Source organism: Haliotis rufescens, unplaced genomic scaffold (genome assembly GCF_023055435.1).
Source record: "Haliotis rufescens isolate VD_foot unplaced genomic scaffold, xgHalRufe1.0.p SCAF_45, whole genome shotgun sequence".
NCBI classification, from domain to species: domain Eukaryota; kingdom Metazoa; phylum Mollusca; class Gastropoda; order Lepetellida; family Haliotidae; genus Haliotis; species Haliotis rufescens.
In genome coordinates this window covers 2,190,619-2,209,101 of record NW_025964168.1, presented here as the reverse complement: position 1 = coordinate 2,209,101, position 18,483 = coordinate 2,190,619, and the positions used below count along the sequence as shown (strand labels likewise).

Genomic DNA, 18,483 nt, shown 5'->3' with positions numbered 1-18,483 from the left:
TCTCTTCATTTTCAGGGACTAAACAAATCTGTAGAGCTATAATTGCCTGGAAATTCACAACACACGTAAAGATTGCTATCACCCATCACTGACAGGCCGCTGAAAGTGTGTCTGACAGGATCATTTACTGACGCTACTGCCTCTCCCCAAACACGCACACTCTCACTGTCAGTCGTGGGCAGTTGAGAGAGCTTAAGTGTCTAATGTCCAGAAATCTCTCGAAAAATCCGACAACGATTTCAAAGTTATTCAATATTTCTGCAAAATCTAAAGATTCTGTTTGCACTATACTTGTAATGGGATGTCCTCAGTGGTAGCGAGAACTTGAATCCGATTTTATGAGATTGAGGTAATCTAGGCATGTGATTATTCCTGTTTTGTTTATTTAAAGCAGTAATTGTTTATTGTTGAGCAAGTTTATCTCTGCAGCCGTTGAAATATGCAGCTTCTCGCCGACTCGTCTCGCATCAAAACACAAGGCTGTGTACTCGCGGGCAACAACAACAAACGTATATTTCGTATATGGTGACACGAGGCAGGAGACTATACGTTTAACTGCAACAAACTCATACATTTAATTAAGCATTTTGAGGATTTCTTTTACAAACTGTGCTAGTTTTCTTTGTTCTGATAAACTTTCAGTATTGAGTAACATAGTGGTATCGCACAAGGTCTTGTAAAATACTTCTTTTGAAGATATAACTTACGCAAGTTATGCAGAAAAGGATATATTAGTAGATAGTGATATTCGTCAGCTAAGTCAATGACTACAAATTCTGTCTTCCCGTGGTATATTTTCCCATCGCCCCTTTTCTACTGGTAATCTATGGTTTGTGGATCTTATTTTAGTAATCGGGATACCGAGTCTTCAGGGTAGCGACAGCAGATGATTTTCTAACTGGAGTTTATGTTTAAATATTCGGTAAAATACTGCCTTGGGAGAGTTGTTTACATAACTTGTCCACGTCTGGCTACACTGATTTAATCCGTTTATATTTGGCATGAATTGTTAGGTCCGTATAAAACTAAGGCCTAATCTATCAAATAGTCCTTTAACATATTTATGGTTACAGCAGTCTGCAAAACTATACATAACAGTACACGTTGGTTTATTATAAGTTATCTTAGACCAATATGTCAACATTCTTTGTTTAATTAAATCCGTAATAGGGGTTCTTCCCAGCTCTCCATATAAAAAATAGTGGGGTGTGCTTTTTTTACCCTTAGTATATATATTAAGAAATCTGTGTAAACATTTTCTATCATATCTAGTTTATCAAATCCCCAAATTTCGGAACCATATGTTAATATAGGCACGATTGTTTGATCAAATAATAATAGCTGGCAGTCTATTGGCAAGTCAAGATTACGTATTCTAATATATATTAAGTGCTTAGCTTTTCTAGCTTGAGCTACTAACGACATCTTGGCTGCTAGGGAATTTCAAGTTCGTTTAAAAACCAGACCCAAGTACTTATAGTGATCTACTACTTCAACAACATTATCGCCTATCCTAAACACATTATTGTTCTTTCTTGATCCAAATACAACCACCTTAGTTTTATCAATATTAATACTCAGCTTCCATTGTTTTCAATATTCATAATAAAACATTCATATTATTTTTCTCTTAGGTCACAGGGGTTATCTGCAAGTCTAATAGTATCATCTGCATATTGCAAAACAATAATATTTTTACAGATTCTAACTACTTCATCTTCCGATATAACATCAATACCTTTACGTATTTCCTGTTGTAGATATTCTTCAAGGTCATTTAGGTACAGAGCACACAGGATTGGCGATAGATTTTCCCCCTGTCTTACTCCGATATTACTAGAGAAAAACGATGAATCTTCACACGACTTTATGCCTTGATACATGTTAAATATGAGCTCGAAACGTTTACCTTGTACATTTGTTTTTATTAATTTTTGCCATAGCCCAAAGCACCAAACGTTTTCGAAGGCCTTAGAGAAGTCTATAAATGTACAATACAGTTTCTTTTTGTGTGTCTTGAGGTATTCAATGAGGGAGTGCAATACGAACATGTTATCAACAGTAGAATATCCGTATCGAAATCATCCTTGTGATTCTGATAACAAATTATTATTTTCTAGATAATTATTAATTCTTTCACTTAAAATAGAAGTAAAGGGCAGATGACCACGGAGTACGCTGATGACTGTGTCGGATTAACGAGACTGATTAATGAGTGATTTCGGTAATTCGTTGCAAATTAGGTGTGTCGGAGGCGGAGTGCTAGACTGTCGGATTAACGGGTCTAAATAGGTTCCCATCATTAGTGTCGGATAAAGCCGATTGTCGGATTAACGAGACTTGATTGTTGTATGACAGAATATACGTTTTTATTAGAAGTACTAAGACAGAGACATTTCTTCTGACTGCAAAGTTTTCAAAGAGCAGTACATCGAAAATGTTCTTCACATAACGTGTCCCGAACATGTCTAGGTGAGGCAACTTGAGTGGACAATACTTTAAGCCAACTTGTGAATGTTCCTATTAATTTTTAACCAGAAATGCCAACCAATTAAACAACTAAAAAAAATACAAAGGTTGTATAGAATAGAATAGAATTTATTGTACTGAACACCCTCATAGGGCAGGGTACAGACTATCTACATATGAACATGTATATAATTATAGATATGACAGGTATATGTATATATGATGTACATTTTGTATAGAGGCATTATTTCATTTACATCATATAAACATTTATGTATATTAGGTTATTGCTGGTTATTTCACTTAATTGGATCGAATATAATAGAATTTTCTTATGGCCTCAGCTTGTACATGTGGTATATAGTCCGGGCAACAAGACTTGACCATTCTTTTGGTGGATTCATAAAGTGTTTTAAGAGGTTTGTTTTATCGGTCTGGGAAGGGTCGCCTATTTCTACCAGTGCCATCAGATTTCTCCTAAGGTCTGTATATAGTGGGCATGAAAGCAGGAAGTGTTCTTCATCCTCTACGGAATGGCAGTCACAGTGCGGACAGAACCTATTTTCAACTGGGGTGTTGGAGTATCTCCCCCTCTCAATTTCCAGGCTGTGAAGACTCAGTCGGAGCTTGGTAAGGTTGTATATGTCACCAGGTCTCCAATGTCATCACACATGTCTGGCCAGAGCTCGAGTGGCAGGGGAAGAGCAGGAGCAGGAGGTCTTGGTGTGGTGTCACTAATGCCAGCTGGAGATTAACTGATGATTACAAGGCCTGTGATTTCAGCAGATTTGTACAGACCCTGATACTGCAGTAATCTTGACTTGCCAAATATCATAGGCTTGGAAGGGACTGTAATGGATATATTTGTTTCATGATCTGTATGACAGCATAGGTACAATAGGATTATGTCTGATTTATTTGTATCTGGAAAGGATATTTATTGCAGAAAACAATCCATTCCCGAAAAAAACACATCATAATTCATACATACACATATACAGACAGACATACATACCTGAAAACACAAAGAAATAATTTAATGCATAGAAAATATCAACAGTACAGATTTGATGATATTATACATAAAATGTCATAGGTTGATCCACGGGAATCTATTGTTCGACACCATCCATTTGAAACATATGCAATTGATGTTGATGGCTAAATATTTGAGAGGATGTGGTGAAATAATATGTTTTCATTATTGTGGACATTTACATTTTGTGTGGATACTTTTCCAAAGAGTATATTTATTTCTTTCGTGTGTTTGATACAATAAAGTAGGTAGTGTCTTTCCTCATTAATGGTTGAACATGTAGAGCATAGTTTCTGATGTAGTGGGGTGGGTGGCTTTGTATGTCTTCCAAGTTCTATAGTTAATTTATGGTTACTTACTCCTAGTTTAGAAAAGTGCACTCGATATTTTCTTATTTTACAGTGACTGAAATATGATTCTAATCTTATTTCATTTTTAACTGTCCTGAATGTCCTCAGTTTTTTCTTGCACCTTTTGGGGCACGGTTGGCCGAGTCGTCTGAGGCGCAGCAATTCGCTGTGCAGAAAAGCGCGTCCCTTGGGCACGCCAGAAATCTATGATCGTGGGTTCGAATCCCGGTTCGCCCCGATTATGTTTCTAGATTTGGTCAGTACGACAACCGTGCTCGTGGGTTTCACCGAAGTGGTTAACGTCTGACACCTGCATCACTTCGGGCTTTCCTATCACATGGAACGGGGCGGTCGGGTAGCCTAGTGGGTAAAGCAGAATTTCACTATGTTGAAGAACCACCATAGTGATAGCAATTCGTAATTTATATTAGTACTGTGTACATAAGAGTATAGAATCCTAGTTCTGCTCGCCTTGCCCAATTGTGTGTTGTTTTGTTGACACCTAACATGGATATACAACATCGGCGCCGCAGTTTCTCGGGGATTAATTAATCAAAGTTGTTCAGACTAGGGGTGTTGCGTCTATACCCCAGATTTGGGTAGATTATTGGTAGACTGAAGCTTATGGTAGTACCTAGACCCTATTTCAAGGGAGGTTTGGCGCTATTATTAAGTTTATCATTTGCTTCAAATGTTATTCATAAATAATTATATCTATCCATAACTAGAATTTTTGCACCAACCAAGGTCCAAGTATTCGTTTCTTCTATTTTACTTGATTTGCCAAACACTGCAACATTTGTTTTTTCACCTTTAATCTTTAGGTTATTTGTTACACGAAATACTCTTAGACCATCAAATAACTCGTGCAGAATTTTTGGAAGTGGCAAAAAGTACAAAGTCATCGGCAAACAACAAATGACAAATGTTTAAAGCATTAAGTGTTATTTTGTTATTTTCTTGTTTGATATGTGGTGGACGATCATTGTGGAATATATTAAATAATCTGGGAGACAAAATGCACCCATGTCTTATGCCGATGTTGGATTTAAAGGATTGTGAAATGCCCCGTCAATTTTCACTTTATAAGAACTATTTCCTGACATTTTATGTGAAATAGCTTTGTTAGGGGTAGTGCTCTGTCAACTGAATCAGAGGCCTTTTGAAAGTCTACAAAGGAAGTGTATACATTTTTCTTTTTACTTTTTGTTAAAACTATTAAATAAATATTTTATGAACAAATACATTACTTGATGTTCGGTAGCCCTTCCTTAATCCAGAATGAATATCTTCATTTTTGGAAACAAGAAGTCTAGACTCTCTAGACTCTTTCCTTTTAGGGTCTGTTAGGGGACTTGTTTGTTTATTGTGACGTGATACATTCTGTGGCAAGTTCCAGATCCCAGAGGAGTTTCTAGGGAGTTAGAGATGTCACAGCAATAACTGGATAACACATTTAGTGCTTCTGTGAGATCCTAAAAGATAAGCACATACTACCTGAAACCCAGAATGGGGCATGCGGTTGACATTCTGTAAGAATGAGGTTCATGAAGTTGACAGGGCTAACTGATACATATAAACAAGGAACATCCTGCCTCATGATAAAAGTGCTAACACCAGCTAGCTACAGATTTTTGAAACTTAGGCCGTGGTCAGCCTTTAACACACCCAGGGCATCTCACAACAGACTCTCAATAAGACTCAGATATTTACAGAGCGCTGAGAACTCACAAACAGGGCTATGTAACTTTCAAGACTGGATCATGTCCAAAAAAATATTTCTTGCAAGGTACGTACTATTTTTTTAAGTTTTCGTGCAACGTTGAAAGGAAGCAGGATTTGCTTTCAAAATGCCACTTTGGGAAACATGTACATTGTCACGTGTTAGTTTTTAGTAATTTATTAAAATAGAGGCGTTTCTTTTCTCCATGTTTGCGGGTATAATATGTCCAGAGTTTTGTTTAATGGGTTTCAAATGGTTTTCGATTAGTATGTGCTCGCATGTGAAACGTAAAATATTAAAATTTCATAAAGAAGAGCACTCCACGTATCTTTCATGTCGGGGACAATACGTATTGAATGACGGTAGGGTGAAGGGCGTTTAGGTTTAGTCTTTATCATATGCGCAGTGGAAATGAGTATCTATTGTTCTTTTTATGTAAAATACATTCATTTGAATATTACTTTTTCTCATGTTATGTTATGTTATGTTATGTTATGTTATGTTATGTTATGTTATGTTTTGTTTTGTTATGTCATTAAACATTCTTATGGAAGGAAGGAGATAATAATGCTGCATACCCGCATTTGAAACTATTTCCATGCTCCTGGATTTGCCACTAAGTTTTCAGGCTATTTCCAAAGGGATGTTGTGTAGATAATCTCCCCCGTGTTAAAGGAAAGCCATATAGTGTTCCAAAGGGGGTATTGAGAGACTCCTTTTACGTTTGTTTATACCTAAATAGTTAAGGAAGGAGAAAATAGTATTTCAAATATAGTTTTCCAAACGGGACACAGAACGATTCCGTTTACGTTTTTTTATGCCTAACTAGTTAAGGAAGGTGAACATTGTATTTCAAACACGTATTGTAAACTATTTGCATGCAAGAAATGCGAGGCTCCCAGATGTGCCACTACGTTTTCAGGGCATTTCCAAAGGGACGTTTGCATAGACAGCCCCTCGTGTTGGTTGGGTTGGTTGGTTGTTTGGTTGTTTAACGCTGCACTCAGCAATATTCGAGCTATTTGACGGCGGTCTGTAAATAATCGAGTCTGGACCAGACAATCCAGTATTTAATATGATGCGCATCTCTTCACGCAATCGGGATCGATGATCGTGTCAAAGCGAAGCCATATATCTTCCCAAAGTGCGTTTTTAAACAACTCTTTTTAAGTTATTTGATGCCTAAATGAATGTGAAAAGAACTAATACTATTTTAAACCCGTATTTTAGCGTTCCAAACGGGGTGTAGAGCGAATACATTTACGTTATTTATGCCTAAACAGTTAAGGAAGGAGAAAATAGTATTTCAAATACGTATTTTAAACTACTTCGATGCGAAAAATGCGAGGCTCCCAGATGTGCCACTTAGTTTTCAGGCTATGTCCATAAGAACGTTTGCATAGACAACCCCATGTAGTAAAGGGAAGCAATATAGTTTCTAAAAGGGGGTATAGAGCGACTGTTTTAAAGTTATTTTATGCCTAAATGGTAAAGGAAAGAGATAATAATATTTATAATATTTCAAACCCGTATATTAAACCTTTTCTATGCGAAACATGTGAGCTTCACAGATGTGCCACTAAGTTTTCAGGCTATTTCAATTGAGACGTTTGCATAGACACACACACGTACACACGAACACACGAACACACGAACGCACGCACTCATTCACTCACTAACACACAAATAAGAAAGTAATGGTATATGTTAACTATATTGTTCGTACTATATAAGGTTATAGAAAGAGATGGCTGAAACTCGTTAATGGAATTGTGATATACATAAACCAAGAGCATATATTCCTAGTTATAAAGACATTGGTTCTAGTTTAAACTGCCTACACCTTGTGCTAAAAACTGGTAACAGTGTTAACATAAATTTAAGGATTCTAATGGTTGTACACATTTCTTCAAATGTTTATATATTGTCATTATTTTATTTCTTCCAGGCATGGACGTTGTGAAACAAACGTGAGTATTATTATCTACAGTGGCCATGTAACCTAGACATTGTAGCACCCTACCTTCAGTTGGTTACAGGTTTTCATAAATGCACGGCGAAGATAATGGATATCGACGCGTTATGTTTCATTGAGTACTCATAAATGTAAGTGGCTTTACACCACTCAGTGTCCGGGAGTCTCAAGCAATAGAAAAATAGGACTTCTTTTGAAAACTTGTTGATTTTACACTTTCTACCTTTGTCTACAGAATGAAGACATATGGCACACAAAAGAGCTCGGCACATGTAAGAGTTTACTGGCTAAAGTTGATGGAATATTCCAGTGCAAACTGTGTCCAGAATCAACGTCACGGCGGTACAATGTCAAGGAAGGACACATCAACAAGCACACACAACATGCCGTCAAAGTTGGGGGTATGTATAAATTGGTGTTTGTTATTAATCTAATATTGCGTGGTATGTACCTAGCGTATACGTGGCATTACGCATACGTGTAAAACGGTGTCCATTACACAACCTCACAAGCCCAACGCACCATTTTATCTGGTATAACAGTGAGGTGAGGTGAGGTAAAATGGGGTTTAACGTCGCCTCGAAGATTATTGCACTATTTAGTGACGTGCATGCACGTGTTTGTGTGAGTGGCTGCTTGTACTGGTCCGGACTGATGCCGTTTTATAGTGCTAGCTCACTAAGATACCATGCCTCAGTTTAACATGAATACCCCACACAGAGACAGCATACTGACTCCGAGCCGACCAGTCCTTGTTTTAGCACCTTAATGCCGAGCGCCAGACATGTTAACAACAAGTACCATCTTTTGGTATGACGCGGCCGGGGATCGAACCCCGGACCTTCCGCTCACCGGGCGGACGTTCTACCACTAGACCACGGAGGCGGTCCGGTATAATAATCCGTATTTGTGTCCTTGCAGATTTATGGGTGTTAAGCTGCTTTTTGGATTGTACTCCGAAACAAGACCGGTGCCATTACCACTGCCCGTGTGGTAAACTCTTTCGGAGAAAGTTCACATTTGTCCGACACACGACCACGGTTTGCCCTTTTGTTCTGACAACAAACCAGACAGCTTCTGAGGAAAGAACTTCAGCAGAGTCCCCTAACATCCAAAAAGTGAAGAGAGAGCAAGTTCCGAAAGAGACATGTTTTGTCTGCAATGCAATGATCTCTAAGAAAAACATTAAAAGACATATTGAGACACACAATGCACGGGATGAATTGAAAACCAAGTCATACCAACGTGGAATATGCGTTGATAAACACCGCGGTCTCTACATGATCAGCAAGTCCAGTATCGGTCCAGATTACCCACTTCATGTACAAATGAACACTGTCACACAGCAGATACAATGTGAACATGAAAATTGCAATTTAGCTTTGGGTGTTGCAGCAAGGGGCAATGTAGGTATTTATCAGTGCCCCCATTTGCAATCAGTTATGTTTGCAAGTGAATGCCCGAAAGAAGTACACCTCCAGTCAGAACATGCTGAAAATCTTTGTCAACAGAAGGTAATACATTCTACTAACATGCAGGTTGCCCAGAAGCTTGTAGGCACTGCAGAACAAAGCAAAATACCTGTCGTCGTTTTATGGGAGCAGAAGCACTCTGTAAACAGCGTTTATTTCTCCGTGTATGATGGAACGAAGGAATACTGGGCTAAACTCGGTCGCGCTGTAGTCACATTCTTCAAGGACAAAGGACAGCTGAATTGCGTTTGCTGTAAAACCACCAAATCTTGCGTACACAAGACTCTTGTCAAATGGTATTTGGCACAGGAACACCCAGAGTTGCTGCACATTAGCTCCAAGGGAAGCGGTTACATCTGTAGTGAGAATGAAGGGGTATCAGTTGGACATTATCGTAGCGAGGAACCAACAACATCGGTCACCTTTGAAACCCGAACCTTACAAGATTCCGGAAGCAGCTTCTGTAAGACATACCCACCATCCGGACAAGGTGCACGTTTAATGGCCAATTATCTAATGTCCAGGAAGAAAATACCACCAGATTTTAAAGTTCCGGAAAATGCCCAATTAGGACATCTAGAAAACCTGTCGCCTATCGAAACACATTGTGTAATGTGTGCAGATGGAGGAGAACTTGACCAGTATCTGGTAACCAGAAAGGGGAAGATATACGATAAAGGTCATGTGTATACAGGTATGTATGGTGACCGTAAATACCTTACAACAATTTATGCAAACAAATGAAAATTACTTCCTAGCAAATGAGAGCCAATTTATGAATGTGGACTGTAATTTGTAATCCGACAGGTGATATTGCTTGGGTGAGATGATGCGATATTACCTAGGACATATTGCTTCAATGAAACTGCATCATAATGCTCTCCAGACTATTGTGACGTCATAAGTTGTCACAACATAACTATCTAATGGCATAACTAATCTGTCTACCATGGAAACTGGGCAAGCTATGGCGATTTAAACTGTTATTGAACCGTGTTGATATAGTTGGCATAAAAAACACAAGGTTGCGATTGTCTGTATAGTGTATCATAATAGTATGATTTTGAATATGACTTTTCTCTACAATGTTTTAATTACATTATTTCATTGTCAGATATAGCTGTTTTCATAAAGAAGTGCAAAGCGTGCGGTCACTTCTACAGGTACCAAGAGCACAGGGATGGTATACACAATTTTGACGACCACGTGTTCCTGTCAGTTCGCCTGTGCCACTGGTTCAGAGTTAACTTGAAGGTACATTATACCTAATTTAGTTAGTTTATGGACGACTCCCTTCTCCAAAACAACACTTTGCATATTTATGTGATCGTGATATCTGATTGTTGTATGGCGCATTGTTTGTTGATATATGCACTTGATGTGGGCCGGTGACATTCGGACTTTAAACACTTTTGACTGTTAACTTAGGATTAGTTTAAAATATCGGCATAATGAATGTGATCAATTTCGCCTGCTTAATGGTTTCAGAATCATACAGCCGTAGGAAGGGCTGCCGACATCTTATCAGAAGATTCCGGCTTACATTTTCCCGGAGACAAAATGTTACAGGGATATCTGCACTTTGAGGCAATGTGCGATCACAAGTACAACTTTACCTGTGACATCTGTGGCCGTTTTCCATGTTGCCTGGTGACAGATGCAAATAGGAAATGTGCATTTCCATTAGCATGTAAGTCTATTTTATAACTTCCAGTGTCTAAGAAATGTATAAGCGCATTAACGATGTAGTTTCAAAATATAAAAATGGAAAGCAAAAATGTAAGGTCCATTATCTCATGGTTGATCACAAACAATATCCCATAATGATGTTTCCTTATCCCTGTTCTCTCGTCTGTTATGGTAAACATGTATTGCTTACAGTGTCACAAGTACCAGGGACAGAAACAGCTACAGATGGAATCAACATGGATGTGTTTTGGAGCCAAACGGTGGAGGCGTCTATTTTACTTCGAGGTTTTGGAAAAGGTGCAAATCCTCATATTGTATTATAAATGACTCATCTTGTCTGTGTGTGTGTGTGTGTGTGTGAGAGAGAGAGAGAGAGAGAGAGAGAGAGAGAGAGAGAGAGAGAGAGAGAGAGAGAGAGAGAGAGAGAGAGAGAGAGAGAGAGAGAGAGAGAGAGAGAGAGTGAGTGAGTGAGTGAGAGAGAGAGAGAGAGAGAGAGAGAGAGAGAGAGAGGGGGGGGGGGGGGGGGAACTAAAATTAAACTTACTGTAAGGATATTGTTTATATACACTATAATGTATTTATCATTTCATTCCCTGGCAGAAGCAGCCAACGTCGGGCGTGTTACACCTAGTTATGACAACTGGGCTCCTTTCATTGGATTAGCCAGAAAAGATGAAAATGCTTTCAACACTGAAGCTGAAAAAGTACGATCTCTCAGAACCCATCTTCAAGATACAGATTTTGATACAGGGGATAAGGAACTGACTGAAGATTTCCTGATCCAAATGTTATGTGAAAAGAAGGTAAATATGACATAATCGAAAGGCCTTATTGATATCAACTAGACACATTTGTATAATTCTTGCAATCTTGATATGCGTAGGTAGTAATATTACAAATTGAGATATGATATGATATGATATGATAAGCATAGTCACTCATGTTTTCGACATTTTCTATATCATATCATGTAGGTTCTGGATGTACGGCACTGGTGTACAAAGATGGAAGTAGACGCCAAAGGGACCAAATTAGAGATGATCAACAGCTTGAAGGAAAAGTTGAAAAGCAAATCAACCTTCAACAAGTTATTTTCAAGCATATGGGGCCATTCTGGTAATTATGCCTACTATTGCATTTAAAATGATGAATAAAACATATTATTAATATAAACATGCAATTTAGGGTATTGTTCAATGTATGTGTACGCTGTGTGTGTTCCCACATTCAAGTGCCAGACCAAATGATGCAAAATAACTACTTACTTTGTAACACAGTGGCTTTTGCTTGGTAATATTATTTTCGTTAAATGTCTTCAAGATAAGCCATCCCCAGCCCCCTCTGCATAAGAACCAGCACTGAGTCTGTTAATGGAATGTCATTTTGTAACTTGAAACTCCACAATCTCTGCTCGGATCCGAGCACATTCTGACTACTGGAGGATATAGTATACTATTAAAAGCAAGGTTAAACCAAATGTGTCCCATCACTATGTTAATGTTCATTCAGGTGGATGGGTATCAGCGTCCTGCCCCCATAGAATAGTGTACGCGTTCAAAGCTATTCTGAGGCCTGAAAGTGTCAGAGACCATGTCGACATAATTCTATCTATGTCAAGACAACCGCCAGTCATCATTAGTGACGTAGCCCCAATGATGTCACGCCATGGTAACAAGCGGCGGAAGAACATGTTCTCGCCCAACGAAGGACGCTTGGGTGAAGCGACTGCAGACAACATAAAAAAAGCTAAGGAGGGGGTATTTTCAAAGAGTATACCTTGCATGAAGGAATGGGTGACAGTAGCACCAGTCTCCGACAATGAATTGCCAACCTCAAATGAAACGTTCTGTTTGCTGGATAGGTTTCATGAAGGGAATACAAAATCAGATGAGGAACTCCTAAGGCGTATAACATTTGTTCCCGAAATGAAGGGCTCAATAAATTCACAAGTTGAAGAGCAGCTGCACAGGGAAATGAACCGGAACAACTACTTTCTAGATTCGATGTCGCCGGGTAACTACATGTTTGTCCTGCGATTGCTTCTACATTTTCACAATGAACATACAAACAGGAAAATGACAGAAGCAATCAAAGGAAAACTGAACACAGACATTTCGTATGGTGAAATACGTCATGACAAGTTTGGCCGCCTGCATCTTTCAGGTAAGAACTTATAAGTGGCATTCTATGACATGATCATATATGACGTTTATTGGGAAGCGAGTGAGTGAGTATGGTTTTACGCCGCTTTCATCAATATTCCAGCAATATTGCGGCGAGGGACACCAGAAATAGGCTTCACATGTGGGAATCGAACCCGGGTCTTCAGCGTGACCAGCAAGCGTTTTAACCACTAGGGTACTCCACCGTCTATATGAAGAAATTGAATACAATATAATAGGTTGACATTATTTTGACGATATACGCCAATCAGCACGCACAAGCGTCGTATTTCATTTCCAAAGTGACATTTTACCTTCCAGATTTGGACAATGCAGCAGAAAAAGAAGGTAAATTGATACAATTTATTTCTAACATGTTGACATACATGTACCTAAACATGCAGCATGATTTAGCATCCATTACGTGCCATGTCTAATTATAAGTTAGATGACAAGAAATAATAAAGGCTCTTGTTGTATTTTATTTGAACTTTTACAATGGTATGTTAAACTTTATCTGTTGTTTTTCAGTGATCCATTCATATAATTTTCAAGGCTATTGTTCCTTTTACAACCAATGGAATCTGCTTCGTCGGATAATCGAGATAATCGTTCTGGTGTTGACCTTTCATATTTACAGAGAAAACAGACCTTTGGACGAGGACTGAAGACGCACAGAAGCACAAGAAAATATCGCTCAAATGTAAGTAACATTTATGTATCTGTTGGGCAGTGTGGTACCCTAGAGGTCGGTGTTCTTCCCGATGGTCAATGTCCGATTTCACACGTGGGAAATGCATGAAGCAAATGTCTTATGTCCCTGTATGGGATATTGCTAGAATAGTGCTAACAGCGGCATCAAATATTAGTCATTTCACTGATGAATCTGTTGACCTGCATGTATTTTTTAACACATTAATATAATGTTTTAATGTGAAGTTCACATGTCATGAAGTCACATATCATGTCAAGAGGCCGGTCACATGACCACGAAACTGACGTTTATAAGCGTATGAACAACACACATTGAAATTTAGATGCATGTCTTCATGAGACTGTATTTCAGAAATTGTCGTAAACAATGGCGGACTTCTTCCACATCCCCATGGGAAACTCCTGGGAATTCTCTATCACGAAGAATTGAGAAGTGTCAGTATTGATCATTTGGGCATTTTCATCTTGAACTTAGGGTTTCTGCATACAAGTGTTTGACTGTATGGCAGTGATGGAATATCCTCGTTACGACTCATCCTAGTGAACATAATATTTAAAGATATGCACACACAGACTATAGACTCGATCCGTGCCTAGATTGATACATGTGCACACACACACACACACACACACACACACACACACACACACACACACACACACACACACACACACACGCACATATATATATATATACACACACACACATATTGCCTACTTTTTATTGTACTTTTGTATGATACAGATCACAAAGTTACCTTGAAACAACTGCAAGAAGCACTGCAGAAGGCTAGTCCATCAAACGTGACAACGTTTTGCCAAGGGACATCAGAACGACTTCTGGCCTCGGTAACCGAACACGGGCTGCGTTTTAGAGGGAGAACTCCCGGAGATGGCAACTGTTTTTTCCACGCAGTTGTAGATCAGCTTCAACGCCTCGATACCAGATCAGTGTTTGACCACAGGGGACTAAGGATGGCAGTAGTTGACAGCCTACGGAGGTATCCTTATGTAAGTGCACACCGGACCATATATTTGTGCATATGTTACGTGTTATTGGTCTGGTGAGGGTACTGGGGTTGCCCTTCGGGTGCAGATACACTCGATAAGTGAATACAGATGATACAGGATGTCTGCGCACATCATTCAAATTCATAACACAGGTATTCAGTGGGGTTCAGGTGGAGGTACGAAATTTCGCTGGACAAGGCAGTTCCACGACTGGCATAAAACATGCCGACTAAAGTGGAGGATAAGGTCAGTTCTATAGCTGTGTACATGGTCGGTATTTTCTAACATGGTTAATGGACGTAACTCTGCACAGCGAATAGATGACAGCTCCTTGTTCCTCGCCCCATTCAACCTCACCTCGCTATGATTAGAGTTTAAGGCGCATGTAGGTGTTTAATTTCAGAGAGTGATCGTGGTTTTAGCCGGTCAATGGAACCGTTGATGACCTCAGAAATTAGATCCATAGATGGTACTCATGTGGGAAATGTAACAATGGCTTGCGGCGTGACAAGCAAACGTTTCAGCCACAATGCTACACCCACACCCTAAGTGTGCCTAAAATTGATATATGATGAATTACTAATTAAAATTCTACCAAACCTGCTTGTGTAACGTCAATTATATATACATGTTTTCTATAGGAAGGAGGCACACACCTATCCAATTTTGTCGATGTGCAACGGCACAAAACCTGGAACCTTTACTTGGAGGCCATGTCTACACCGGGTGAATACGTTGATCACCTTGTAGTACAGAGAACATCGCAGTTTCTCAAAAAGGACATTGCCGTTTTCACAAGTTCCGAAGATGGAACCGCGTCCGACAGCAATGTTGTAATGATATGTGGTGGACCAGGAGCGGCTATTATGTTAGGTCACTATCATGAAGCACATTATCAAAGTCTAGATTTCCAACGTGCTGGTAAGTATTCTATATTCAATATTTTCATTCATACGGGTTTCATGTATAAGTAACTAAAAGATCAAATATGAAATAAGTACCCACTTTTGCCACACATTTGCTTTCACCAACAGTTCTTCTATATCAATTCTTCTAATTCAAGAACCTGGGCCAGTGGTTGGCATAATAAGTGTTATCATCCGATACATTTTAGTCGTCTCTTAAGACAAGCGCTGGCGACTTATTCTAAATAAATACAAAGTATAGAATCTAATACAACCGCATACAACGCGGAATATTTCCTTTAACTATCACCACTATTGAGCCTTTTACGCCCAGTGGAATCTGTTTCGTCAGATTATCGAGACTGGTTAATCGCTGTCGTTGACGTGTTACATTTAAGAATTAACTTCAATATATATCTTTTGCTTTTATGTTGGTATAAAGGTAAAAACCGGTTTGCACACTGTGTACATAAGCATAAATAAGTACGTCAACGATAGTAACTTCACAGACTGTTCATTAAACAAACAAATGTAGCCAACCTTTCGAGCTAAAACAGCGCACACACTTCATAAGCCAATCATAACACAGTTGTTCGTTAGTGACCTAAATATTTTTCGGTAATTGTTTCCGCCTAAAATTCCTTGGTTAGTCAATGAAATGCCATGGAATCACTTACAATGTATATAAGTACAAGTAATAAAAAAAGTATACATGACGTATATGTCATTTTAGCAAGCTGTTGCCGAAACAATCCGTCATTGTTATTTTAGGACAAGTGGAATATTCCACCGCGCAAGCAGATTCATCACCATTGCCAGCGGAGGATGTGGTGAGTGTGATGTATTTTCGTCTTTACAAATATGCTTACGATACAGGACGAACTGCCTTAAGGTAGAGAGTCATGTAATAATGTTTGTTATTACAGGGCGGTTTAACTTTAACTGTTACTTGTAACCTATAACTAAGTACACTTACAATATATAAAGGAAATATAAACTTGGCGGATACAATGATATCTTTGATATATAGATATAATTTGTTGTATGTTTTTCAGTTTCAAGATATCTGTAATGATGACAGAAGATTGGACGAAATAGTAGTGACGATAGGTCCCTACCGAATATCAAAATTGGATATTCTGACAATAGCACCAATACTTCCGAAAGAAACAGAAGACCAGCTGAGAGTGAAAATTGACAAAGAGACCAGATGGACTGTGGGCTGGTTAAATGATCAGGTATGTGTACACCACTGTATACACATGAAGTACATTTATTAAACGGTGATAAAGTGGAACAATAACGTTAATAATATTATGTTTCTTTGCAGATAATAAACGTCTTCTTGTATGTGCTGTGTCAAAGGCGGGGGGTAAGTGACAGGATATTCAACATACCGTGATATATACATATGATATGTACAAAATGATATGTAGATATGTTTACAAGATGCCATGTCATTCATTAATAGATTAATCAACTTTGTTACAAATTGTGATAATGTGTGCAAATACCAAAACAATATTCGTCCTTGAATATATCACTTGCTATTTTAGAATATGTTATTTGTTTCGGGGTAAGCAGAGAAACGCAGCTTTATCAAGCCAAGTTATAGAGGGATGGCAACATTTCAAGTCCAAAAGGAGACGCCGGGCGCCACTTGTTCAAAAGGTCAGAATTGCTTTTTAGAAATATCTGCAGTTACAATTTTAAACTGAAGACAAAATATGCCAAGGGAATATATAGTTTTTTTATTCGCCCGTAAAGAGATCACCCGTTTAATAAACATACAGCTGTATAACACGTTGTATAATACCAAAGCGCGTGCTTATATACTGCGGGAACAAGTTTCAGTAACAAATATTGAAAACTCCCAACATCCCTGGGCTTATTCAACGACATTGCGTGTAGTGACGATAGATCACTGAGAGGGTGTGCACACGCAATGACCCTCTCAACCCTGATGCTATGCTGACGTCACATGACATTGTTTCGTGGTTGGATCTTGTAACAATATTCTACATATTACGTCAGAGGGTATTGTGACGTGTTGTAATCTTTTTGATGCAGCATCCTGTTCCACAAGTCGATAGTAGAGCAACGACAGACGTAAGTTTATGTTACTATAAGGGTAAATCTATTTTTCAGTGCATTATCATTTGCAGAAGCCCGAGGTCTTCCATTAAGACCGAGGGTTTCTGCAAATGATAATGCCCTGAAAAATAGCGTTACCGTTATAATAGCTAAAAAGGATGGAATTTGTTATCAAATAAAAAGAATCAACGATATCGGTTTTGAAACATTTACTGCAATCAACACGAATGTCACTGACCCGCTTTTACAAATATGGAAACGCCATAGAACAAACCAGATGACGTCACTATTGAACATGACGTCACCTATCCCTATCCGAACAAATAGTCAAAACCCAAGTATGACATCATCTGGTTTGTTCTATGACATTTCCATATTTGTAAAAGTGGGTCAGTAACATATTTAGAAAAGTTATAAACGGCAAGTAATAAATAAATTACTAAGCTCGCTCCTGTTTAATAACATTTTTATGAAACTCGTGAATAGTTTCTTGTATCGGACTCCCTTTCGATCGTGAGATACCAGAACTATTCACTCGTTTCATACGATAAGTATTACAAAGGAGCTCGTTTAGTATTCTCTATTTGTCATAAAGTGGGAATGGGTAAAGAGAAGAATATTTCGAAGATGACGTTGAGGAAAAGATATCATTCACTGTCGGTTGGTGAATAAGAATCGCCTAGCCTTGCAAGGCTTGTCATTATTGAGAAAAGAAAATTAAATCTTCAAGAAAAAGCGTTTTGTGAAATTGACAGTATCATAAGTGAGATAAGATGCACTGGAAGAGTTTCTGAACCGCCGAAAGACGCCGACATATTGAGGAAATGAATTGAATGAATTGAATAAAGTTGATGAAGACAAACATTCCCTTAATGTAGCAACA

At 38.6% G+C, this 18,483-nt stretch overlaps 1 protein-coding gene across 1 annotated transcript in view; it reads left to right on the top strand.

The window, feature by feature from the left end:
* LOC124148728 overlaps positions 1 to 18,483 on the top strand; it is a 34,870-nt gene that overhangs the window by 15,182 nt on the left and 1,205 nt on the right. The window contains exons 2-18 of the mRNA XM_048383136.1: positions 7,527 to 7,548; positions 7,789 to 7,954; positions 8,475 to 9,719; positions 10,140 to 10,279; positions 10,514 to 10,715; positions 10,907 to 11,011; positions 11,315 to 11,517; positions 11,689 to 11,830; positions 12,224 to 12,877; positions 13,198 to 13,224; positions 13,517 to 13,579; positions 14,336 to 14,601; positions 15,243 to 15,522; positions 16,278 to 16,336; positions 16,562 to 16,744; positions 16,837 to 16,878; positions 17,091 to 17,177. Coding sequence (XP_048239093.1) covers positions 8,720 to 9,719; positions 10,140 to 10,279; positions 10,514 to 10,715; positions 10,907 to 11,011; positions 11,315 to 11,517; positions 11,689 to 11,830; positions 12,224 to 12,877; positions 13,198 to 13,224; positions 13,517 to 13,579; positions 14,336 to 14,601; positions 15,243 to 15,522; positions 16,278 to 16,336; positions 16,562 to 16,744; positions 16,837 to 16,878; positions 17,091 to 17,177 — 3,453 coding nt within the window. The 5' untranslated portion in view covers positions 7,527 to 7,548; positions 7,789 to 7,954; positions 8,475 to 8,719. The remainder of the gene's footprint in view (positions 1 to 7,526; positions 7,549 to 7,788; positions 7,955 to 8,474; positions 9,720 to 10,139; positions 10,280 to 10,513; positions 10,716 to 10,906; positions 11,012 to 11,314; positions 11,518 to 11,688; positions 11,831 to 12,223; positions 12,878 to 13,197; positions 13,225 to 13,516; positions 13,580 to 14,335; positions 14,602 to 15,242; positions 15,523 to 16,277; positions 16,337 to 16,561; positions 16,745 to 16,836; positions 16,879 to 17,090; positions 17,178 to 18,483) is intronic.